Source organism: Pteropus vampyrus, unplaced genomic scaffold, assembly GCF_000151845.1.
Source record: "Pteropus vampyrus isolate Shadow unplaced genomic scaffold, Pvam_2.0 Scaffold509, whole genome shotgun sequence".
In the NCBI taxonomy this organism is placed as follows: domain Eukaryota; kingdom Metazoa; phylum Chordata; class Mammalia; order Chiroptera; family Pteropodidae; genus Pteropus; species Pteropus vampyrus.
In genome coordinates, this window is record NW_011889290.1 from 503,958 (window position 1) to 529,727 (window position 25,770).

The window sequence follows — 25,770 nt, forward strand, 5'->3', positions numbered from 1 at the left end:
TTACTCAGATGTAAAAAAGAATGAACCTTTCCTCTTGTGACAAAATAGATGGACCTAAAGAATATTATACTAAGTGAAATAAGTCAGACAGAGAAAAACAAATACCCTATGATTTCGCTTATATGTGGTATCTGAAGGACAAAGCAAACATACAAGCAAAACAAAACAGAAACAGGGATTTTAAACAAACTAATGGTTACCAGAAGGAAGTAGGGAGAAGTGCAAGAAAGGTAATAGGACTGAGAAGTACAAATTTCGTTATAAAATAAGTCACAGGGATGCAATATACAGCATAGAGAACATAGAGAATAATATCATAATAACTTTGTACAGTGACAGGTTACTAGATTTGTCATGATCACTTCATAAGATATATAGATATCAAATCAGTATGTTATATGCCTGAAACTAATATTATATGTCAATTATATTTTTTTAAAGTACTAGTTATTAAAAATTCCAAAATTATTTTCTTCTTGACAAAATGTAAACTCAAAAAACTAAAGAGGTAAGTAGTTTTTGCCAAAAATTTTAACTTATGGGAACGTTCACTGGCAGCAAAGCTGACCAGGCTTCAAAAATAACACTAGTCTCCCAACAATAAAGACGTCTTAAATTGTGCTTCCCTAGATGTTTCTGGAGTTTGACTCTGTTCACTCTACGTATATAAAAGTTTTAGCGAGTAAAAATTAAAAAAATTGAAGGTAACATGGTACTCACTTTTCAATCTCTATGCCAAGTGGATTAGCAGGACGTAGGGACAAGGGAGAAATTCCTTTATTCCTGTCAGTACGCATATCATAATAATTAATTTCATCAACCCACACAGCAGACTGGTCCAAAATACCTACCAAAATAAGGAACACATCCTTAATAAGATACAGATACCCTCCGATACTTTCTAAGTCTTGCAAAGTACTTTACTTTTTAAGGACCTAATACAAAATGCAATGTACAGTAATTTTTAAGAGATTTGAAACTACAAAGGTTCTTTTATTTTTTTATGTCTGGTGGCTTAATTAAGAATACTAAGAAGCTATAAAAAGACAAAAATAACACCTCTTGGTTCATGGTTTCACTGTACATTATTTATAGAGAAGATACATTAAGCCTCTGAAAAAAAGTTCTGCTAAAACAACTGTATTTTACAAAAAAAAAAAAAACAGTACAATTAATCTGGTAAATTCAACAAAATATCCAACAATTCCTTATATAAAGAAATCAGTCAAACATCATCCAAGGAATGCATAGCTTGCGTAACAAAACTAACAAGAACTCAGTAAAAATAACTGGGTAGACCCCATGAACAAAATGTGATCTCTGAAAATAGTACCCTCTTTCATGTGACGGAGCTCGCTGTCATTCACCTTGGCACAGAACTCACCAGTTTACCACTTTTGGACCTGGGCTACAACAGAAAATGGGCAAAGTGCCAGTGAGGAAAGAGGAGGAGCTGGGAGCTGGAAGGCTTCATGGAAGAAGGGTATTTGATGCCGGACAACTTCTATCACCTTTTGGAAACCCACTAATTTTACCAGCACTCACATTTCTTCCAGGATGCAATGGAAAGTTCTGTCAGTTTATGCTCAAGTCCAGATACTCCTGTGTACAGGTAGATAAGACTACTGACCCTACACTGTGCTATGGAGGCCATAGGCAGGGTGTTGGAGAATAAAATTAATAATTTCAAATAAGCTTTCTTTATCTACTGTATAAACATGACATGAGATGATGCCGGATTCTGTCAAAATGGTTTAAGTTCCTCCAGAAAATTGAAAACGATTTCCTTATTTAATTTCACAGTTGAGTTTTTTAAGACATCAAATAAAAATGAGTAAATAAAAACAGTGATATTGTATATATACATAAATTCCATTTATAATTTTCTCTTAAATTCTTTACATTTTTATTTATAAAAAAATCTAGGAATTTAAGGAAGATAATGCTGCAGAAAAGCTCAATGTTCCAAGACAGAAAACAAAAACAATTTGCAATTATTTACTTTTCTATACAAGAGGGAAGCAGGGTCTGGGTGTAATTATGCCTGCGATATTGCTACATCATAAAAAAAAATCAAGTACTGACAATGTGCAAGACATTATAGAATCACAAAGATGAGTCTGACATTAATTCTTATTTTACTAAGGGACATGGTCATGCACAGAATTAGCCATGAGAAGAATAGAAATAATTGCTGAGCAGCATGGCAGTTGTGAGAAGACCCCCAGGTCTCACCCTTTGAAGTTACAACAGGTTGAACAGCTGTAATTGAACAAGGGATTCCCTGCCCAACACAAAAACAGGTCTGAGACATCAGCACTGAGACATGTGAAGGTGAGCATATCTTAGCGAACAGAGGCAATGGGACAGGAAGTAAGGACAGAGACAGAAGCCAGGGTTTCACGCTGACCACAGCCTAATAGCAGTGAAGGGGTGGGGTTCAACCCCATTGGACAAACCAGAGCAGCAGAAAGAGCAAACAGGCCTGGATGGCTAACACACACTGAGGCTAGGCCCAGGGTTTGGGGCAGAAAAACTGTGCAAAAAGTGAAACTGTTCCACAACCCATAGAGCAAGAACACACTAGAATACAGAACATATTCCACAGTCAAGTCAACACTGCTCCACAGAGATCCTAGAAGCAGTGCAGGTAAGAGAAAATAAAAACACGGTTCAGTGCCACCTACTAGGGGAAAGAAAGACCTCTACTTATCAAACCTATAAACAGTGAAATGGCGAATACTTAAAAAAAAAAAAAGTTTTCATTCCCACAAATGCCCTGGTAGAGAATAATTCATCAGACAAAATGAATAACCAAGGTAACAGGGAACTCCGGAAGAATATTAAAAATCTCCAAAAAAAAAAAAAAAAAATTAAAGACATGGAAGACTGTTACTTAAATGTCAGAGAACTCAAGACTGCAGTTTAGAAAATATTCAACAAGATATAAGAAAACTTAGAAAAGCAATTCAATGAACTCAGAAACAAAATCAAAGAATAAAATGAGTACTTCAACAAAGAGACTGAAACTATAAAAAAGAACCAAACAAATTCTGGATCTGAATAACTCAATAAAGGATATGAAGAATAAACTAATAAGATTAAGAAATACAGCAGAGCAGATGAATGAAAGAATTAATAATATAGAAGATAGATATTTAAAAATGACTCAAGTAGAAGAAGAGAGAGAATTCAGATTTAAAAAAAAAGTAAAGAACTCTATGAGAACTACTGGCCATTAAAAAGAGCAATACAAAAATAATGGGTATACTAGAAAGAGTAGAGCAGTAGAAGAAAACAGAGAGCCTACTCAAATAAATAATCAGAAATTCCCAAAACTATGGAAAGAACTGGATCATAAAATCAAAGAAGCTAACAGAAATGGGCTTCTCTAAGGCACAGTATATTGAGACTGTCAAAAATTAACTATAAAGAAAGAATGCTCAAGTTAGCCAGGAAAAAGCTGACAGTAATCTATAAAGAAAACCCCATTAGATTATCAGATTCTTCAGCAGCACCCTACAAACTAAGAGAGAGGGGAAACAAACATTTAAATTATTAAAAGAGAAAAACCACCAGTCAGGAACAATATCCAGCAAAGCTATAGTTTAGGTATGAATGAAAAATTAAGGCTTTTCCAGACATACAGAAGATGAAAAAATCAACCACCACAAAACCTGCATTAAAGAAATGTAGAAAGCTGCAATTATAACTGAAACAAAAATACACAAAAAAATAAAAACTATGAGTAAGATGACTAACAGACAAAAGCAGGAAATTGCACCCCTTGTTCAGAATAGAATACTAAATACTTAAATATAACATAAAAGTTCAAGGAGTTAAAAACATTTTTTTTAAAATGAGACTAGCTACTGCAACTTGGAAAAGAACACAAAGCATAAAGAGGGATAATCTGGCACAACAAAAACATAAAAGAGGAAGGGGGAAAAGAATTGAACTTGCACAGGAGAATGGAGATAAAATGCAAGCAGAAGATAAAAGACTATTGTATATATGAAGCTTTCTTTTGTATGAACCTAATGGCAACCACGAAAATAGAAATCTAGAACTGGGACACATTACACAAAAAAAGAGAAAACAGAAGAGAAAATCATAGAATACTAACAGAGTAAAATAACAGACAGAAACACAAGAGAAAAGAAACAATGGAGACACAGAGCTACTAGAAAACAAAAGATAAAATGACTATAGGAAATCCTCATATACCAATAATTACCCTAAATGTAAATGGAATGAACTCACCAATTAAAAGGCATAGAGTAGTGAGATGGAGCAAAAAAAAAAAAAAAAAAGAAATCCAAATTTATGCTGTCTTCAGGAGACATATCTCAGCTGCAAAAACAAAAAAGTTGTAAGTGAAAGGGTGTAAAATGTACTCCAAGCAGATGGAATTCAGAGAAAAGTGGGTATAGCTTAATCAGAGAAAACAGATTTAAAAAATTAAAAAAGGTAACAAGAGACAAAGACGGACATTTTTTAATGATAAAGGGGACAACCATCAAGAAGATATAACACATCAATATATATGCACCCAAACTGGAAGCACCAAAATATATAAAGCATCTACTAACAGAACCAAAGGGAAAAAATTGATGAAAACATAGTCATAGTAAGGAATCTAAATACCCCACTGTCAGAAATGGATAACTCATCTAAACAAAAATCAATAAGGAGGTAACATCCTTAGACCATTTGGACATAATCAACATTTACAGAGCCCTTCATTCCAAAACATCAGATTATACATTCTTCTCTAGTGCACATGGAACATTCTCAAAGATAGACCCTCTTTAGGAGCACAAAACTAGGCTCAATAAAGTTAAGAAGACTGAAATCATACCAAGCGTATTCTCCAACCACAACTCTTTTAACTTGGAAATCAACTGAAGAAAAAAAAAAAAGCAAGAAAAACCACATACATGTGGAGATTAAAGAACATGCTATTAAATAATGACTGGGTCAAAGAAGAGATAAAAAGATACAAAGAGACAAACGAGAATGACAATACTACATATCAAAATTTTAGACATACAGCAAAAACAATAATAGGAAGGAAGTTTAGAGCATTATGGCCTACCTCTAAAAATGAGAAAAATCTCAAACAACCTAACATTTCACCTTAAAGAACTAGAAAAAGAAGAAAAAACAAAGCCCAAAGTGAGTAGAAAGAAGAAAATAATAAAAATTAGAGCAGAATTAAATGAAATAGCGCAAAGACAATAGAACATTTAATGCAACAGAAAGCTGGTTCTTCCAAAAGGTTAATAAAATTGATGAAACTCTAGCTAGACTCATTAAGGAAAAAAAAGACTCAAACAAAATCAGAAATGAAAGATAGGCTACAACAGTTACTCCAGAAATATAAAGGACTATACAAGAATAATATGAAAGGCAATCTGCCACCAAATTTGATAACCTAAACAAAATGGATAAGTTCATAAAAATATATAACCCTCCTAGACTGAATCATGAAGAACTGGAAAATATAAATAGAACGATCAACAGTAAGGAAATCAAAACAGTCATCAAAAACCTCCCCAAAAGTAAAAGTCCAGGACCAGATGACTTCACTAATGAGTTCTATCAAACATTCAAAGATTAAATGCCTGTCCTTCTCAAACCTTCAAAATCTGAGAAAGAGGCAATACTTCCTAACTCATTTTATGACACCAAAATTACCGATACCAAAACCTGACAAGAAAAACACAAAAAAAGAAAACTGTGGGCCAATATTTCTGATTTATATAGATGCAAAAATCCTAAACAAAATGCTAGCAAATCGTATAAAACAATACATTAAAAAGATACAATGTCCATTTATGATTAATAAAACGCTCAATAAAATGAGTGCAGAAGAAAGTATCTCAACATAATAAAGACCATATACGACAAACCCTCTGCTAATGTAATACTCAATGGTGAAAAATTAAAAGCTTTTCCTCTAAAATTAGGAACATGACAAGGATGCTCACTCTGACCACTATTAAATTTAACATAATACTGGAAATCCTGGCCAGAGCAATTAAGTAAGAGAAAAAAATAAAAGGCATCCAAATTGGGAATGAAGAAGTCAAACTGTCACTTTTTGCACATGACAAAATTCTTTATAAAGAAAACGCTAATGATTCCACAAAAAAAAATATTAGAAACAATAAATACAGTAAAGTTGCTGAATACAAAATCAATGTACAAAAATCTACCACATTCCTATATATTAAAAGTGAAATTTCAGAGAAAGAAATTAAAAAATAATTCCTTTTGCAACTGCAACAAAAAGAATAAAATACCTAGGAATAAACTTAACAAAAAATGTGAAGGACCTATCTACCGAAAGCTACCTGAAATGAAAAGATATTGCGTATTAATTGGAAGAATCATCATATTACTCAAAGCAATAAAGAGATTTAATGCAATCCCCATAAAATTCCAATGGTGTTTTTCAAAAATATAGAACAAAAAAATCCTCAAATTTGTATAGAATCACAAAAGACCCCGAATAGCCAATAGCAATCCTGAGAAAAAGAACAAAGCTGGAGGTATCACACTCCCTAACTTCAAATTATGCTACAAAGCTACAGTAAACAAAATAGTATGGAAGCCATTAACAAAACAAGAAGCAACCAAGAGAATGAGAGAAGATATTTAGAAACAATACCTCCAATAAGGGGCTAATATCCAAAATATGTGAAGAACTTACATAACTCAACAACAACAAAAACAAACAACTGAATTTAAAAAATGGGCACCCATTTTTCCCAAGGAAATATATAAATGGCAAACAGACATACAAAAAGATGCTCAACATCACTAGCTATAAGGGAAATGCAAATCAAAACCACCATAAGATACCACTTCACACTGTTAAAATGACTATTATTAATAAGAGAAGAAATATCAAATGATGGAGAGGATGTGGATAAAGGGAACCCTGGTAAATTGCTGGTGAAAATGTAAACTGGAATAGCCACTATGGAAAAGAGTATAGAGGTTCCTCAAAAAATTAAGAATAATTATCATATGACCCAGTAATGCCTCTGAGTACCTTCAAATTGGAAAACACTTATTACATAAAGATATATGTACCCATATGTCCATTGCAGCATTAATCTCAACAGCCAAGACATGGAAACAACCTAAGTGTCTTTCAATGAATGACTAGATAAATAAGAGGTGGTACAAATATATAATACTATTCAGCCATAAAAAAATGACGAAATATTGCTATTTGTTTCAACATGAATAGATCTTGAGAGTAATCTTGTCAGATGGAAAAAGACAATAACCATATGATTATACTCATATGTGGGATATAAAACAGAAAGCAACAACAACAAAAAAACTCATAGACATAGACAACGACATGGTTACCTGAAGGGAAGACATATAGGGGGAGTTTGAAGAGAGTAAAGGGGGTCAAATATATGGAGACAGAGGAAACTAGACATTGGGTGGTGAGCACACTATGCAATATATAGATGATGTATTACAGAATTGTCTACTTGAAACTCAATATGTTATTAACTGGTGACACCCCAATAAATTTAATTTTTAAAAAAGAAAGTTAAAAAATAAAAAGTAATCTATTGAGCACTTATTTTATGTAAGGGGCTATGCTAAGCACATTACATGTATGTATGTTCTAACTTATTTAATCCTATGAAGTAGGCAATACTATCATTCCACATCCATCCACAAAGAAACTAGGTATAAGTTCCACAGTTCAGATTTTGCCTCCCAATTGCCCAAAGAAAACTCACCAGCGGCCCTAAGGGCTGCAGCTTTAACCCTGAGATAACTCAACGGATTACAGTCCTAACCTTACTCTCAAAGTTTGCCATGAAATATCTCGCTTTTATTATTTTCACATCACTCTAGTATATCGATAGTCTTTGGAAACAAATGACATTGTTCTATTTATAGCTTTCTGTTTTTAGTAGTGTTATTTCCATTTACAAAATATAGTAATTCTCCATCACTGAAAATGTCAAATCCTAAAAAACGCAGCATTCCTATGGTGATGTTAACATTGTTCTAGAATAGTTGTTAGCCAAAGATTCATTTGATGAATCCAATTTATGTATACATTTCTGTTACATTAGGATTAAAGACAAGTTCTGTTTAGAAATAACTCCAAGAACAGTTTTTATATTTTATTTTCACAGTGAAGACCATTCAGATTTGCTTCAGTTTCAAAGAGCACATTTATGTAAAATTAAATTAATGCTGGCAGCAAGCTGCAATTTTTTTCTAAACTGGAAATGGGTTAATATTCAGAGTCTGGCTCCTCAAAGCAAGTTCTTAACTACAGCAATATGAGGAAGCAGGTGTTAAGTGCATAAAAAGTCACATATGAAGTGTTATGGGGTACAAAGAAGAAGGGTTATTTCTAGTTTGAAGGGCTAAAGGCCAGGCAACATTTTCTCCAGAACTGAAACAATAAAGAAAATGAAAGAAAAAAGAATATTATTTAGATAACATTGCTACTTTGGCCAAATCAGGAAGATATTTGACCTCAAATCTTAACCATGTAATAGAAAAAAATGCAATTCAAGAAGAAATGTATTTAAGAGCAAGGAAGTAAAATTGTCATATCAAAATGTTAAATGAACAGATTTTACGAAGAATTTAGAATGATAGTTCTGTCAGGATCATCACCCTTAGGTTTTACTGTTAGCTCAGCAAACTGACTTTTCAAAAATAATGCACATTTTAACCAATATCCCATTCCTGTCAAAATAAACATAAACTGAATCTAAGTTAATGATATATAATAATAGGTAAATTTTACACTAATTTACCAGTTTTAAATTTTAAAAGTCAAAACCCATTTTTATTTTTTTCAGAATAGCATCATAAGAGGTGATACCTATTTTTTCAGGTTTGAGTAGCTTGAAAGAGACTGTTGAGGTTCCTTTGCCACCTGATTTGGTTGTGACAATTATGTCTCCTTTGTCATTTTTGGCTTGTCCCACTCGACATACTATTTTACTTGCAGACATCCATTCTGCTGTCAGAAGGCAATTATGTCCACAAATTGTTAAACCTGAAAAGAAAAGCATGCATATAACAAAGTTCAAACGAATAATGATGAGTTATTCATCTCTATTACATGAGAAAAAGATTCTTCTTTCTCTTCCTACTATTACCAGATCCTTTTCAAGAACTGAAAAATAAATCTAGAAATAATATTTCCTGTTCAAGTGATTTCTATTATTGAATATACCCAATATTATTTATAAATATACTACTGTCTCTTGATTTTTGTCTAATCTGTTTTTCTCTACTATTTAAGAGTTCTTTTAGATTACATTTTAGTTTCTTCAAACGTACATGGAATTAGATAATAATGAGCATAATAATTATGTGGAGGCAATGCAGATTTGTTAGATTATGAGAATCTTAAATTGCTTTCGTGGATGTTAGAAGAGAAATTATTGCCATTTTTAGAAGTCTAAGTTATTGGTATAAAATTCTAAAGTGTAAATAAATGTATATGTCATTCCCTAAAAACATATTTATCTATCTTCCTGAAAATAATCTGCATGTACTTTTACTACTGTTCAACTATATATGGTATAACAGAATGAACTAAAATATTTTAAGGATAGCCTGAAGTATGGGAAATCCAGTAAATGTTTTGGGGTATTACTAGTTTACTATTTCACTTTTTATATGTTTATCATTCCAAAATGACAGTTCATGGTGCCTTGGTGTTTCCTAATGATGCTCTGACAATAAACCGACACTCCCAAAAGGTCAGCTTATGCCTGGCATTTCAGGTCCCAATTCCATGTAAATGTACCCCTATGTTCACTGTAGCATTAATCTACAATTTAGGCAGTAACCAAACAGGGAAGCATTAAAAGACTGTAATGATGAAAATGTGACCCCAGGCAGAACACCAAAATACAACCATGTGAACATATTGTCAGCTAACCTATTCTCTTACTTCCTTTCTGTTTTCCATTTCCACAAAACAGAGATCAACATAATAAATATTTATGGAGAAAATAAACCAAAATATATGTGGCAAAGACTGAGACACTTCAAACTTTCCTTTCACATTATATAATTTTTTATACTGCTCGGCAGTCAAGTTTGGTAATTGTGATTTTTTTTTTCAGGAACACCTCAACTAACACCAAATTTGGTTGAAAAAATGTAGGGAGGAATTCAAGTCATCTTTTGTTACAACTTAAAGCACTATTTAGTAAGAATCTTATATTAACTATAAAGGAATAAAAACAACTACATTTTTAAGACATATTTATTAAAATGATAAATTTTAGGGATTTCTCTAAAATATCTATTATTTATTCATATATGAAACTTTGTATTTCTAATAAAGGACTTGAAGGTTCCTTTAGAACTAAGCTTCCTCTTTTTTTAAAATGCGTAATGACATTTACACATTTTTAAATGCATTCATAATTCAAAATTATTTTTTTCAAAATGGGAATGTGTTTGATTTCCATCAAAAAAACATCAATTTTTGTTATGAAAAATTTAAACAATTTAAGAGACTGAAAGGATCTCTGAAACTCCTCTACATTTCCAAGATAAGCACTGTGAAACACTTCAAGACATAATGGCTCAAATAATTTTTATGTATACGTAAATCAATCTGTGTATTTTTTAAATGAATGTGAAATTGTAGGGAGCTAAAGCTCCCAAAATTCAAAAGAGTGCATGGATTATCTCGGGAGGCCTGCTTGCATAAAAAAGGGAAAAGGCTGGTTCTGAGGAATTCCAGGAAGAAGAAGATTAAGAATAGAAACAGGGAGTGTCGAAGGGAGTGTCGAAGGGAGTGTCCATTGTACCTTGATCTTCAAGATGTTACTTTAATTATGTTATCTTGGGATACAGATTATGTATAAAAAGGAGCATAAGAAATAAACTCGGAGAGACAGTTGTGAGATCTGTTCTCCCTCCTGCACCCTGTCTGTCTTCTCTTTTTTCTCAGTCCCCGCTCCCCCATTCAGGGACCTGGTTTGACTTGGTCGGCTGGTTTCCGACATGAAATGTTTTAATTTATAAACTTCTCAGTTATAGGTGGTAAATATTTTGACATCACTCCAGGTTACTATATAACTTAATATTTTTAAATTTTAGAGTAGCAAAAAGATTCTTGTGGTTTTAAAGGTTAACTCACTTCAGAAAAGAGAAAAACTCAACAGCGAATTTCAAGGTTTAATGTAAACTAGGGAACTATCTTATGATTAAATCTGAGGAATAGGAAAAAATATCAGATACAGAGACATGAAGTCTTAAAAACATGTTCAGGTGAGCAAACAAGAATGATATCCATAATGGTACAAGTTGGGGAAAAAACTACCCAGAACAATAGTTTATTCATCTAGTGACAGCTGCTATCAATGTTCCTCTGATTTAACATCTATTCTTCATTTTAACTAAAAAAAGAATAATCACCATATAATTTTAAAGAGATTCAAAAAGATCATTTTAAATGTCATGAAAATTAAAATCATAAAACCTATTTCTTAATTTCTTAAGCACATTTTTGCTAAGTTGCTGAAAGCTAAGAAATCTGCTTTATGCAATATAGCATCTTTTTTTAAGTCACTTGTAGAATTCCAAATAAAGTTTTTTTGTAGTGTTATACTTGGCTAGTATTGATATCATCTGAGTTAAATTGAGTTAAAAACACTTAAATTATTTTTAATAAGTGAAATTTGCTTTTTTAAAAAAATTTCTTGGAAATACATAGGCCGGTTTAAAGATGAATTAGCAAGGTTTACAAAAGTAATATACATTTAGTCAAATAAGAATAGCATTGCCTGAAGCTAAAGCAAGATTCAAATTTATGACTAGTAACTGTCATGTTTAGGAGCTCACAATGACTGCCAGTTAAAATGTGAGACATAACCTCCAACTGTACAGTCAATTTCCATACATTCCAGGGATTTTTTCCACTTTGGATAAAGAAAATTCTGGAAATGAGCAATATCAAGAACTAAGAAATAGCATTAGATAAAACTATCTTCATTAAGAATAACTAAGTTTTATTTACTAAAGAATAAAAAACTATAGCTAGAGAAAACAACATAAAGGAGACAATTTAAATAATACTAGCAAAAAGAATTAGCTGGAAAATGCAAAACTCAGAGTTTCAATTCACTTTCTCTTTTCAAAGGGTTTTCTGTATGGCCAAAATGTGTCAATCAGCAGCTATAACGTAAGAAAAACAAGTTTCAACTTAAAATCTCCAGTATTTAACAAAAGGTCCCTTATAAATTAAGAAATGAGTCAAGAGAATGTCTGAATCCAGATAAATGTATATGCAAAATCAGAATATATATTCACTAGAGTCTCTCCCTTCTTCATTCTTAATATGTCTAAATACCCTCACACAGAGTTCACAGGAAAATAATCTTAACTGACTATATGATTATATTTATAATTTGCTCTATTCCCTGGCTGTATCTGACACTCATTTGTATTAAAAATAATAATAATAAAATAATTAGAGTCCATCTTTAGAGAGTGAAACTTGGTGGACCAGATCATTTTTTTTTTAGGTTCTAGAAGAGAGTAAGACAAGCCAGGAGTCAGAACCACTGACAAACATCAGTGCTTAACAGTATGCAAACCAAGACCTAAAAATATTTATGCAGTGTCAACTGGATGCACAGTATTCTATCATTCATGTCCTTGAGCTTAAAAAAATTAAAAAACATAAACTGGTCCAGAAAACTAAAATTTAGTTTGCTCTGAATATTAGGGGAACCTAAATAAAAAGATAGATTAGCATGGGTGAGAATGAATTTGAATAGATTTTTTTGGCTGTTTATGGCAGACAGAGACTATTTGTATTTCATATCAATGCCAGTGCTCTCAACCATGATGGCGCATTCACACGGCAGCAAAAAGGAAATGAGATCTGCAGGTCATAGTGAGGCTACACAACTGGGAGAGAGTCTCTTTTTAGGTGCAGTGAGAGAAAGAGCAAAGTGGTACTGACATCACCAGGAGGTAGAGTTTACATTTAATTTGAAGAGCAATAAGAAACAGAAGTGGCATAATTCACAGAGCACTTGAGAAAGAATACAGATAGTTGTATAATGGAGTAAAAACTAAAGAGAGCAAAAATAACTTGTAGAGGCTGTTTTGGCAATTTAATAGGAGAGATCAAAGCTCGGGAAAGGATAGCAAATCTCAGATGTGAGAAACTTTCTGGAGAACTTAGTGAAAAACAATATAAAAAAAGATTTGATAAAATAATGATTTTTAACAGAAAAGTCAGAAAACCAAATTTATTTCATTTTTGTTCAGATCATTCTGTACAGACCACAATAATGTTTTTCTATCACCTTCATTATTTCAAAATAATATATCCTGCCTCGATTGACCAACATAAAAATGCATTTACCATGGATAAATAGCATAGTCCTTGCCCTTACCTATGAGGTCAGTTGGGCCAGTTCCCAGGTTTTCTCCTCTAATTGTGACCTTGGTCCATGGTATTCCTTCATTTGGAGAGATGCCTGTCACAAGAGGGGGTTGTCGTGAACGAGACATTGTTCTTTGTTGGGCAAATTAGAGATCCAGTTACAGAAATAATCTGTTAAAAGAGAAAGGAAAAAAAGGATTAGTGCTGAGTTAAGCAGTGACTAAAAATATAAGAATGCTAGACAGTCAGTACCAAAACATATAAAGTATTCTTAAACATATAGTTCTAATTTTTTTTTAATATATGCCTACAGCACCTGGTCTTCCTAGGTGGTCTCCTATCCAAGTACTAACCAGGGCTGACCCTGCTTAGCTTCTGAGTCAGACATCAGGCTTGTTCAGGGGGGCATGGCCGTAGACCATGGACTGTGGTCCACTGGGACGCAAACCCAGGACCTTCTGTGTGTAAAGCAGACGTGTTAACGGCTACACTATGGAACCATGTCCAGTCCTAAATTTTTTTAGCTGTCATTTAGCCTGTCTGCCAAAATCTACTGAACATTAAGTTTACTACACTCTAGATAGTACTGGAAAGGAAATATCAGAAAAATAACAAAACTAAACCCTTGGTTCTAGGAACTTTCAATATCATGACATACAGAACCTAATATCACCATTTATCTCCATGCCTACGCCTGCTGAATCCCAAATATAAGCTGGAATCTGTTCTACTCCCAAAATTGTTTATGGAAGGTTAATTGTATTCATAAAAATTAAATTATATCTATATTCCCATAGGTGTAATGAATTTCACTTTATTTTTGTATTATATTTAGAATAATCTTTTTTGTTTTTCTGTCTTTATTGAAATATAAATACAGCTAGCTGCCTGCATTTACACTGTACAATTCAATGAGTTTTTTTCAATTATTGTTGCTATATAACACACTACCCTCAGCTGTACAGCATATTGATGAGAGATCCACACAACTCGCAAAGCACTCACCCCACCAAATCTAGCACCCCGCCTCCCTACGATATTCATTCCAACATTATTAACCATCTTTCCCACGCTATACTCTATATCCCCATGTCTACTCTGCAATCATCCACCAACACCTCTCAATCCTTTTGCCCTCTTCCCATCCCCCAACCTCCCTCCCATCTAGTATCCCTTACAATATTCTCTGTATCTATGAGTTTATTTCTGTTTCTTTGTTGTTGTTGATTTTGTTCTTTACATTCTAAATATACGTGAAATAATGCGATATTTGTCTTTATCCAACCCATTTCATTCAACACATTACCCTCTAGGACCACCACGGCAATATCTTTTTCCATCCCCTTCCTTTCAGTCTGTGTGTATCTTTTAATCTGAAGTGAGTCTCTTGTAGGCAGCGTACATAGGGATCTTGTTTTCTCATCCATTCAGTCACTCTATTTTTTGGTTGGAGCATTTCTTTCTTTTCCATTTGAGGTACTTGTTGATGGGAATGTAGTTGTTACCATTCTTTATTCCTGTTTTTGACACGGTTTTTTCTACTTAAAGCAGTCCCTCTAACATTTCCTGTAATACTGGCTTGGTGATAATAAATTCCTTTAGCTTATTTTTGTCTGGGAAGCTCTTTATCTGTCTTTCAACTCTAAATGATAGCTTTGCTGGATAGAGTAATCTTGGTTGTAGCTTTGCTATCATTTAGAATAAAGTATCCTTGGTTGTAGATGCTGGGTTTTTATGACATCGAATATTGTGTGCCAAGCCCTTCTGCCATGAATAGTTTCCTCTGAGAAATCAACTGCCAGTCTGATGGGTGCTCCTTGTGGGTAACTATGCTTTTCTCTTACTGCTTTTAAGATTCTTTGTATTTAACCTTTGGAATTTCAATTATGATGTGTCTTGGTGTGGGCCTCTTTGGGTTCCTGGCTTTTGGGACTCTCTGAGCTTCCTGGGGTTTTATGTCTATTTCCTTCACCAGGTTAGGAAAGTTTTCCATCATTATTTCTTCAAATAGCTCTTCAACATCTTATTTTCCATCAAGCACCCCGATGACATAAATATTTTTACTTTTAATAGTGTCCCATAGGCTCCTTAGATTATTATTTTAATTTTGGCTTCTTTTCTTGCCATTCTGATTTAGTGTCCTTGGCTTTCCCATCCTCTAGATAGGTCATTTGATCTTCTTTATTCACTTTGTTTATTCCATTTAATATACTTCTCATCTTAGATAATGTGTTCTTCATTTCTGACTGGTTCCCTTTTATAATTTCCTATTTCCATTTTTATGTTTTTTATCTCTTTGTTGAAGTTCTCACTGAATTCATCTACATTTCCCATAAGTTCATTGAGCATCTTTATAACCAGTGTTTTGAACTCTGCATCTGTTAGATTATTTGACTCCATTATATCTGGATCTCTGTTCTGTTCCTTCATATGGTTTCTGCTTCTCTGTCTTCCCATTTTGGCTACCTTTCTGTGTCTGTTTCTATGTACTAAGCAAAGCTTCTAAGTCTCCCGGTCTTATTAGTATGGCTTTGTGTAGTAGGTGTCCAGTGGCACAGTCCTAAGAGGGGTTCAGTTGCAGGTCAAGTTTAGCCCAAGCCTGTGCCCCTCTGGGGCCACCTCTTAAGATTTAGCAAGCAATCCACAGATGCTGTGCTTATAGTTGCCTCAAGAGGCCATGCCAGAAACTAAGGCCAGCTGCTTCCAGTGTGAGTCTTGGCGCTGCTCAGCAAGCAGCACCTGACTCGCTGAGGGTATACCTGGATGTGGCTTGGGTGGGGCCCCAAGTTGGAGGAGACGGAGTTTCATGGAATCCTCTGGGTGAAGCAACCTCTGTTGTCCAGTTTGATAGAATCTCAGCTGTGGGGGGGCGCTGTGTCTGTGCACTGGGAGGGACTAGGGCTCAACAGAGGGACAATGGATACGGCCGGCACTTCTGCTGGGGAGAGAACCTCACCAAGGCCCTCACTCCAACAACTCAGTGCCACCCTGTAAGTCCCTGCACAGCCAAATCAAAACTGGTGCTCAGAGCAAGCAGATCCAGCACTGCGGAAGTCCGCTTGTAGACGTAGCCCCTTTAAGAGGCATCTGCAACGGCCACAGACTCGGTCTCATTCAGCTGCTTGAGACCAGGCAGCCCTGCCTCTTCGCCCAGTCCTATCTTCTGCCGTTGCAGGGTAATTTCTTAGATTTCTCCCTAGTTGTGTGGATTGTTCATCTAGCTCCCAGACAATTTTCCTTGCTGTTTGCTCCTTGTTTCTGTCACAACTTTGATTTGGTTGCCAGAGGGATGAACAGAGACTCTATCATCTACGCCATTTTTCCCCCTCCAAGAATAGTAAGTCTTTTTTAATGTGTTCAAATCAATATACTGACATTTTTACAAAACCTATAATGCAGACATACAGACAGAAATGTGAATTTGCTAACTGTTCTGAGTATAGCAGAGTTAGTAAAAGTCCAGTTTCTGAAGTCAAATACATCTCTGTTCAAGTCCTGGTGCTCCAATTTACTATTTCCATTCCAAACCTCTTATTTCGTATGTGTGAAAAGGAGCTAGTAAAACCTTTCAGAAAGTTACAATTAAGATCACGTGAGATAATTCTTGCAAAGCACAGTATCTAGCATATAGTAGGCAACCAAAAACTAATAAAACTTCATTAATAATTCCCTAAAGAATTCAAGTGCTCAAGGCTCCAGATGTCCCAGAAGATGAAGGTGAAGTTTAGAGCAAAACAGAAAGAACTTGTTAGTTAGCTGTATCTGCAGATAATGAGAAGATAGTGAGGGCCTCTGCCCTCATCTTGCAGTCAGGCAGGAAATTAGTTTAGTCTCTGAAGAAACCAAAAAGAAGAGGTCCAGTACTCTAGAACACCAGGTAAAATAGGGGTGATTAAGTGTCAACCTGCATAGCAAACTGTGGAGCTCCTTAGGCCTCTTCCTGACCCTGCTCTTATACTGCTGTCAGCAAGGTGTGTAAGCTACCCCCATCCCAAACCCACCCTGTCCTGCTAACTAGAATATTATTCTCTAGAGAAATAGAAGAGCACTAGGAAAAAAAAGAACCAAAGATCCTGACACATAAGAGTCCTCCCAAAAAAGGATACTATTGCCTGACAGAAAAGCCACTTACAGACTCTGCCTAAACCAAACTAAACCAATCAGCTGTTCACAGCTTCTCTCTAAAATATACAAGGACAGCCAAAGACGCTCAAGGAAAATACATGAGGTCAGGTAAACAAAAAGATCTAAAGAAAACAGAGATAAGACAGATGTACAGGCTGAATTGTGTCCCATCCACACCCCCTCTCCTCCCCCAAAAAATCATGTTGTAGTCCTAACTCCCCAGTAGCTCAGAATGTGGAAGTATTTAGAGATCAGGCCTTTAAAGAGGTGATTAAGGTAAAATGAGGTCATATAGATAGGATGTAATCTAATATGACTGGTGTCCTTTTAAGAGGAAATTAGGACACAGACACACATAGAAGGAAGACTATATGAGGACACAGGGAGAAACACCCATCTACAAGCCAGGGAAAAGCCTCAGAAGAAAAAGCCTCAGAGAAAACCCTGCCGACACCTTGGTCTCAGACTTTCAGCCTCCAGAATCATGGGTAAATAAATTTCTGTTGTTTCAGCCACTAGTCTATTGGGCTTTGTCATGGCACCCCTAGCAAACTAACATAGCAGGTAACAGAAAGAAAAAAACAAAAACAAACATAAACAACTTCATAATTATTAAAACTTTGATCCCAAATTAATCTGCAGAGGGAAAACATATCTTATTCCTAAAAGAACTGATGCCATGAAGAAGAATCAATCCCAAAACAAGAGCTCTTGAAACCTTCAAAAGAGGCAAAAGAAACAAGATTTATATCATCCTATTAATGTAAGAACTGATCATAGGTTTAACCAAATGTGATAATAAGGCTGCGAATAAGTAGATGTGTGTTTGGGGAAACAGAGGAGGAGGATGAAAAGGAAATGGGAGTTATAAATTTTATCTAAAACTGGCTATCAAGATAATGGCAGATTAGACAAAGAACCTGGAAATGTAGAGATGGACATCAGAACAGAGCTAAATGAGTTTGGGCATGTTGTGTAATAAAGAATGTGACTGACCTTTGCCCCTAGTTTCTGGAGGGAGACCCAAAATCCAAAAAGTACTTTTGTTATTCTTGAGCCCTCAATAACACAGGTAGGAAACATTCAGGACAACTCAATAAATACCAGGGCTCGCAAAACCAGAAACCATGTGATTAGAAAATTGGTGTTTTGAGCCACGTGATATCAGCTTGATCTCCTGTGGAAAAAGGGAGGGGGACTAGAGACTGAGTTCAATATCACAGTCAGTGATACAATCAAACATGACTAGGTAATGTATTGAATACAATTAAAATAGTAAAATAATAATAACAAAACATGAAGGACCAGAAAGACATTATCATTTATCCGATAAACCAAATGAGACAACTCAAGGTTATCTTGATTTCTCTTCTTCCCTACTGCACACCCTCATGATCTTTCTGTCAAAATCCAAAGTCAACTATTCCTCTCAATTCCATTGTTGTTCTCCCAGTTAAGACCTTCATCTTCTCTCCCTGAATATTGAAACAGACTTCCAACTGATTACTCTGCCCATATTATATCTCCATTGCAATCCACTCTCAGGAAATACCAGAGAGAATTATCCAAAAGAGAGATCTCATCAACATCATCTCTCACTTAAAAAAAAAATCTTCCATGCCACCCCACTGCTCAGTGGTCTCCAGAGCCCATAAAATCCTTAGCATTTTATTAAAGCTTGTCAAAATTAGATTCTTCTACATTTCCCACTTCACCCTCAGTCATTTCCCTCAGTCATCTGACACTAACCACATACTCCTGTTCACCTCCTAGGAACAGTCAAGTATTTTTATGCTTTCATGAATTCCTTCATCTTGTTTCAACTAAGTAGAAAGTCTTTCCAAGTTTGTTAAATCCTTACCAATACTTCAAAGTCAAGCTTAAATGTTACCTTCTCTGACAAAGTCTCCCCCATCCTTCCTTCTACAATGCTTACACTACAGAATTCTAATATTTACTGTGTTAAACCTTATATACCTCTTCTTAGAGGACATTTAATCAACTCTACATCCCCAATGCCTGTCATACAGTACCTGACATAAAATAAGCATGCCATGTGTCTGCTAAAAGAAGTTGAATAAATGTTTTCTGAATGTTTATGTTATCAGTGGAACATTGGAATTAAAAAAAAGGACAAAGATAAGAGGTACAACGGGTAGGGGACAGGAATGGAGTAATGTACTACATACACACATGCAAAAACAAAAACAAAAAGGTTTAAAACACACTTAAATACAATAGCACAAATAAGAATAGAATAGTCAGGAATAAGTTTTACAAAGGAAGTGCAAAATTTATATTTTGAAAACTATAAAACACACTTATAGTTTAGAAATTAAAGAAGACCAAAATAAATGCAAAGACATGGATAGGAAGACAATAGTTAAAATGGCAATATTCCCCAAGTTGTTCCACAAATGAATGCTCAGCTGGCTTTTTTTGCAGAAGTTGACAAGCTGATCATAAAATTCTATGGAAATAGAGAGAAAAATAACCAGAACAATCTATAAAAAGAGGAACTAAGTTGGAGGATTCATATTTCCTGATTTCAAAACTTACTACAAAGCTACATAGTCAAGACACTGTGGTGCTGGCATAAAGATAGACATGTAGATAAATGGAATAGAATTGAGTCTAAAAATAAACTCTTACTTTTATGGTTAACTGATTTTAAAACAATACAGAAAAAATAATCTTTTTAACAAATGGTGCTGAGACAACTTGATATCCACATGCAAAAGATTAGATTTGGATCCCTTCCTTATAGCACAAAATTTTACTCTAAGTGTATTATAGACCCAAATATAGATGATAAAACTACAAATCTCTTTGAAGAAAACATAGAATTAAATCTTTGTGACTCTGAGTTAGTTAAAGTCTTCTTAGATATAGCACCACAAGCAACAAAGGAAAATAAATAAATAAATCAAAGTTGGTCAAAAAACTTTGTGCTTCAAAGGACACCATCAAGAAAGTGAAAAGACAACCCACAGAACAGGAGTAAATATTTGCAAGTAGTGCATCTGTTAAGAGACTTATATCTAGAATATATAAAGAACAATTACAATTCAATAGTAAAAAAAAAAAAAAATACAATTTAAGAATGGGCAAAGAATCTGAATAGCCATTTTGCCAAAAAAGATACAGAAATATCCAATAAGCACATGAAAAGCACAATATCATGAGCCATCATAGAAATGCAAATCAAAATGAAGTATCACTTTCTATCCACAAGGAAGCTAAAATCGAAAAGTAATGTGTTGGCAAGGCTGTGGAAAAATTAAGAACCATTTACACTGCTGGTGGGAATGTAAAAGGTACAACTATCTGGAAAACAGTTTGGCAGTTCCTTAAAAAGTTAAACATATAGTTATTACATGATTGATCAATTCCACTTCTAAGCATTTACCCAGGAAAAATGAAAACTTATGTCCACATAAAGATATGTTCATGAATGTTCACAGTAGCATTATTAATAATAGCCAATAAGTGGAATAAACTCATTAGTCTATCAACTGATGAAAGGGTATATAAACTGTGGTACATCCGTACAACAGAATATTATTTGGCATGAAAGGAAAATGAAAGAGGAATGAAGTACTGACACATGCTACAAAATGGATGATTCTTAAAAACATTATACTAAGTGAAAAAAGGCAGTCACAAAGAACCACATACTATATAATTCCATGTGTATGTCTGGAAAAGGCAAATCTATAGAGACAGAAAGTAGATTAGTAGTTACCTAGAGCTGGGGACAAGGATGGAGGTTGGGAAGAAATAGAAAGTGACTGATAATGAGTATGGCCTCTCTTTCTGCAGTAATGGAAGTTCTAAAATTGATTGTAGTGATGGTTGCACAACTATGCAGTATATTGAAAACCACTAAATTTTATGCTTTAAATGGATAAACTGTATAGTAAGTGAATAAAGTTATTTTAAAAAGTTGAAAAAAATTCTTCATGTAAGTTTAGAGAAAAATATAAAGGTTATAAGACTTCACTAGGCTATTTCAGAGAACTACAAAATCACTCACTTAATCCACACATATAGTGGATACTCATTTTTTATCTGAGAGAACACTCCAATCTATCTAGCTCAGGACAGCTAAACCATAATCATTAAGCCACAGTCTACAGTTTGAAGGATCAGAGGATGGAGCTTTGGGCTAACAGAGTAGCTATAAAGAGAAGAACAAAATCCTGGAGAGGAATATTACTGAAACTCTTAGACGCCAGGATGTACAGGAGAGACTCCAAGTAGCACAGTTGAGAGCAACAGCTTGAAGGATGAAAGAATCAGTGATTTCAATTACTGCCCATCATAGGGGAAACAAGAGTAATGCCTGTAAAAAAAGTCAACATTCTTCAGAATAACAGAACAAAATCCGAAGGCTCTAAAATGTATTACACATATTACAATAAAAATGACTGGACCCATAAAAAAATGTGAAACATATGTAACCCTAGTCAAGTAAGAAAGCAGGCAATAAACACATCCCAAGGTGAGCCAGGTCAGAATTAGTAAAAAAAAATTTGAAAGCGTCTGCAATAAGCTATTAAAAATGCATGTAATCATAATTAATGAATATATAGATATTCTAAACAGCAAAGTTGAAATTACAAAAATAAAAATAAAATGTAAATTCTGGAACTAAAAGATACACTATCTCAAATAAGAAAACTGATTAGGTTGAAGAAGACAGAAGATAGTTGAAGTCAGTGAACATGAATGTAGCTCTAAAGGAAGTATCCAATATGAAAAATATTGGGGAAAAAAAGAAACTGATTCAATAACCTATGGAAAATATCATGCACTCTGATGTAAACAGAGAGAATGGGGCAGAAAATATCTGAAGAAAAACTGGGTGAAATTTCCCCAAATTTATTGAAAACTATTATTCTAGATGTCCAAGAAATCCAGCCATCACCAGGTAAGATAAATACAAAGAAAATGACACCTGGACGCACTTAAGTCATACTCAAAGAGAAAAATCTTAAAAGCAATCAGAGGGGAAAAAAATGAAATAATATGCAAAGAAGAATAACAATGTAAATGATGATTTCTAATCAGGAAAAAAAAAAATGAAGGCCAAAAGAAAACGGAATATTCTTAAACTGCTAAAAGGAAAAAACATGTTAGAAATGAAGGTTTTATAAAAAGCATTTTCTGCTCTTTTTTGCCAAAGCCTCCTTTTGCTGGGTGACAATGAGTTCAAATGATATGGACCTTAAGCTTGTTGAAGGGGCTCCTTGCAAGATGGCGTAGAAGGTAGAGGCTGTGCACGCCTCTTCTAGAAACCACACCAAAATTATAATGAAATTACAGAGCAACCAGTATGTGGATTCACCTGAGGTCTGGCTGAACAGAAGACCTACAACTAGGTCATTTCAAATAAAAGGTCACCTCAAACTGATAGGAGAGGTGGAGATGCAAAACAGCCTGGTCCCACAATCATGTGTGGTGATCAAGAATTGGGAGGGCCATATTGGCTGCAGAGCCACCTCCCCTACCTGAGAGGTGAGAGGTCCCAGCCACGCACCAGTCTGCCCAACCCAGGGTTCCAGTGCTGAGAAGAGAAGTCCCCACAATCTCTGGCTGTGAAAACTAGTGGAGGTTGCAGCTGAGTAAGACTAAGGGCAGTAGGAAATAGATACCTTACTTGCTTATAGACTTACTAGCTCTGAGCTCCAGTTCCAGACAGCTGCTCAAGGGGTGCTGGGGATTCATGGGGAGGCGCTGAGCTGTCCGGCTTCAGGGCAAGGGCTGGAGGGTCAGCTTGCTCCAAGACAGAGGTGCAGGAAGAAGCCATTGTTCCTTTTTTGAGCCCTCCCCACTCCCAGCCTGTGGAGCCAGGCACCATCAACCTGGATAACACGGGTCACTCTGCCCAGAGGATTCCCTGAGACTCTGCCTCTCCCAACTTGTGGGCCCACTCAAGCAGCTTCCAGTGATTTATTCCATACAAATGGGCTGTCTTGGCTCCTGCCGTGAACTTTCATAAAATCTCTCAAAGCTCACAAAATTCAAAGCAACAGAATCTGGCCTCTGCATATCCCGTACCTCTTGCTGAGCAGCTCAAGCCCCACACCAGTGGCAGCCAACTTCAGTTTCTGATTTGGCCCCTCAAAGCAACTACTATGATGTGTGTTGGCATGCACCTCTTTGGGTTCATCTTGTTTGGGACTCTCTGAACTTCCTGGGGTTGTATGTCTATTTCTTTCATCAGGTTAGGGAAGTTCTCTGACATTATTTCTTCACATAGGTTTTCAATTCCTTGCTCCCTCTCACCAGCCCAGTACAGGTGGCAGCCATATTGAGATAACTCTTACCAGGGGGCCCCGGAAGTGCACAGGCTGTGGCTGAACTTGGCCTACAGCTGAACTCCTCTCAGGTCTGTGCCAAGGAGCCTCACAGCCCACCTACTACATAAAGTCACTCTATTAAGATTGGGAGACTTAGGAGCCCTACCTAATACACAGAAAGAGACACAGGGAGGCAGCCAAAATGGGGAGACAAAGAAGCACGTCTCACATGAAAGAACAGAACAAAGCTCCAGAAAAAGATTTCACCAAAATGGAAACAAGCAATATACCAGATGCGAGTTCAAAACACTAGTATAAGATTGCTCGAGGAACTTAGGGAAAGAGTAGTTAAACTTAGTGAGAATTTTAACAAAGAGATAAAAAACATAAAAATGGAGATGGAAAACATAAGACAGAGCCATTCAGAAAGGAAGAATACAATATCTGAGATGAAGAATACATTAGACAGAATCAACAGAGTGGATGAAATGGAGGATTGAATTACCAACATAGAGGATGGGGTAGCAGAGGACACCAATAAGAACAGCAACAAGAAAGAAGAATCCAAAATAATAAAAATAGTATAAGAAGCCTCTGAGACAACATCAAGCATAACAACATAGGAATACCAGAAGGAGGAGAGAGGGAGCAAGGAATTGAAAACCTATGTGAAGAAATAATGTCAGAGAACTTCCCTAACCTGATGAAAGAAATAGACATACAACCCCAGGAAGTTCAGAGAGTCCCAAAGAAGATGAACCCAAAGAGGTCCATGCCAACACACATCATAATTAAAATGCCAAAGGTCAGGCTCGAAGTGAGAATCTTAAAAGCAGCAAGAGAAAAAGAATTAGTTACCTACAAGGAAGTGCCAGTTTCTCAACAGAAACTTTACAGGCCAGAAGGGCTTGGCACAAAATATTCAAAGTGATGAAAATCCAGGCCCTGCAACCAAGATTACTTTTCCCAGCAAAGCTATCATTTAGAATCAAAGGACAGATAAAGAGCTTCTCAGACAAGAAAGCCAATATTACAGGAAATGTGGGAGAGACTTCTTTAAGAAGAAAACAATATGTATCAAAAGTCTAAATAAAGAATGGCAATAACTACGTATCTATCAAGAAGTACTTCAAATAAAAAATAATTCAATGCTCCAATCAAAAGATAGTGGATGAATGGATAAGAAAACAAGCCCCTTACATATGCTGCATACAACAGATTCACTTCAGATGAAAAGACACTCACAGTCTAAAAGTAACGGGATGGGAAAATATATCGCATGATGGACCTAGAGGGTAGTGTGCAGAGTGGAGTAAGTCAGGTAAAGGAAGACAAATGCCATATGATTGCATGTATATGTGGAATCTAAAGAACAAAACAGAACAAATAAACAAAACACAGAAACTCATAGATACAGAGAACATTTTGAGGGTTACCAGATGAGAAGGGTGTGGAGGGGTTGGTGATAAAGGAGAAGGGATTAAGAAGTAGTTACAAATTGATAGTTACAAAATAGTCATGGAGATAGAAAGGACAGAATAAGCAAGATAGCCAATAATATTATAATAACTATGTACGGTGTCAAAGGGACGCTAGATTTATTGGGGTGACCACTTTGTGAGTTCTACACATGTCCAATCACTATGTTGTACACCTGAAACTAATATAATATTGTATGTCAACTATAACTGAAAAATAGAAAATTATTATTAAAAAAAGCATTTACTGGTGTTGGGAAAACTGAGCAGCAACATGCAAAATAATGAAATGGGATCCCTATCTTACACTATACACTAAAATCAACTTAAAATTAAAGACTTGAACATAAGAAACAAAAAACCGTAAGGTGTAAGCTTTTTGACACTGGGCTTGGCAATGATTTTTTTGGATTGGACATCAAAAACAAAA

At 35.2% G+C, this 25,770-nt stretch overlaps 1 protein-coding gene and 1 pseudogene across 3 annotated transcripts in view; both read right to left on the bottom strand.

The window, feature by feature from the left end:
- EXOC2 (exocyst complex component 2) overlaps positions 1-25,770 on the bottom strand; it is a 210,204-nt gene that overhangs the window by 156,669 nt on the left and 27,765 nt on the right. For all 3 annotated transcript variants that reach the window (XM_011383239.2, XM_023524910.1, XM_011383240.2), the window contains exons 2-4: positions 13,443-13,603; positions 8,888-9,064; positions 721-847 (exon numbers count right to left, since the gene is read on the bottom strand). In XM_011383239.2, the coding sequence (XP_011381541.1) occupies positions 721-847; positions 8,888-9,064; positions 13,443-13,560 (422 nt within the window). In that variant the 5' untranslated portion in view covers positions 13,561-13,603. The remainder of the gene's footprint in view (positions 1-720; positions 848-8,887; positions 9,065-13,442; positions 13,604-25,770) is intronic.
- On the bottom strand, positions 13,737-13,851 carry LOC111732961 (annotated as a pseudogene).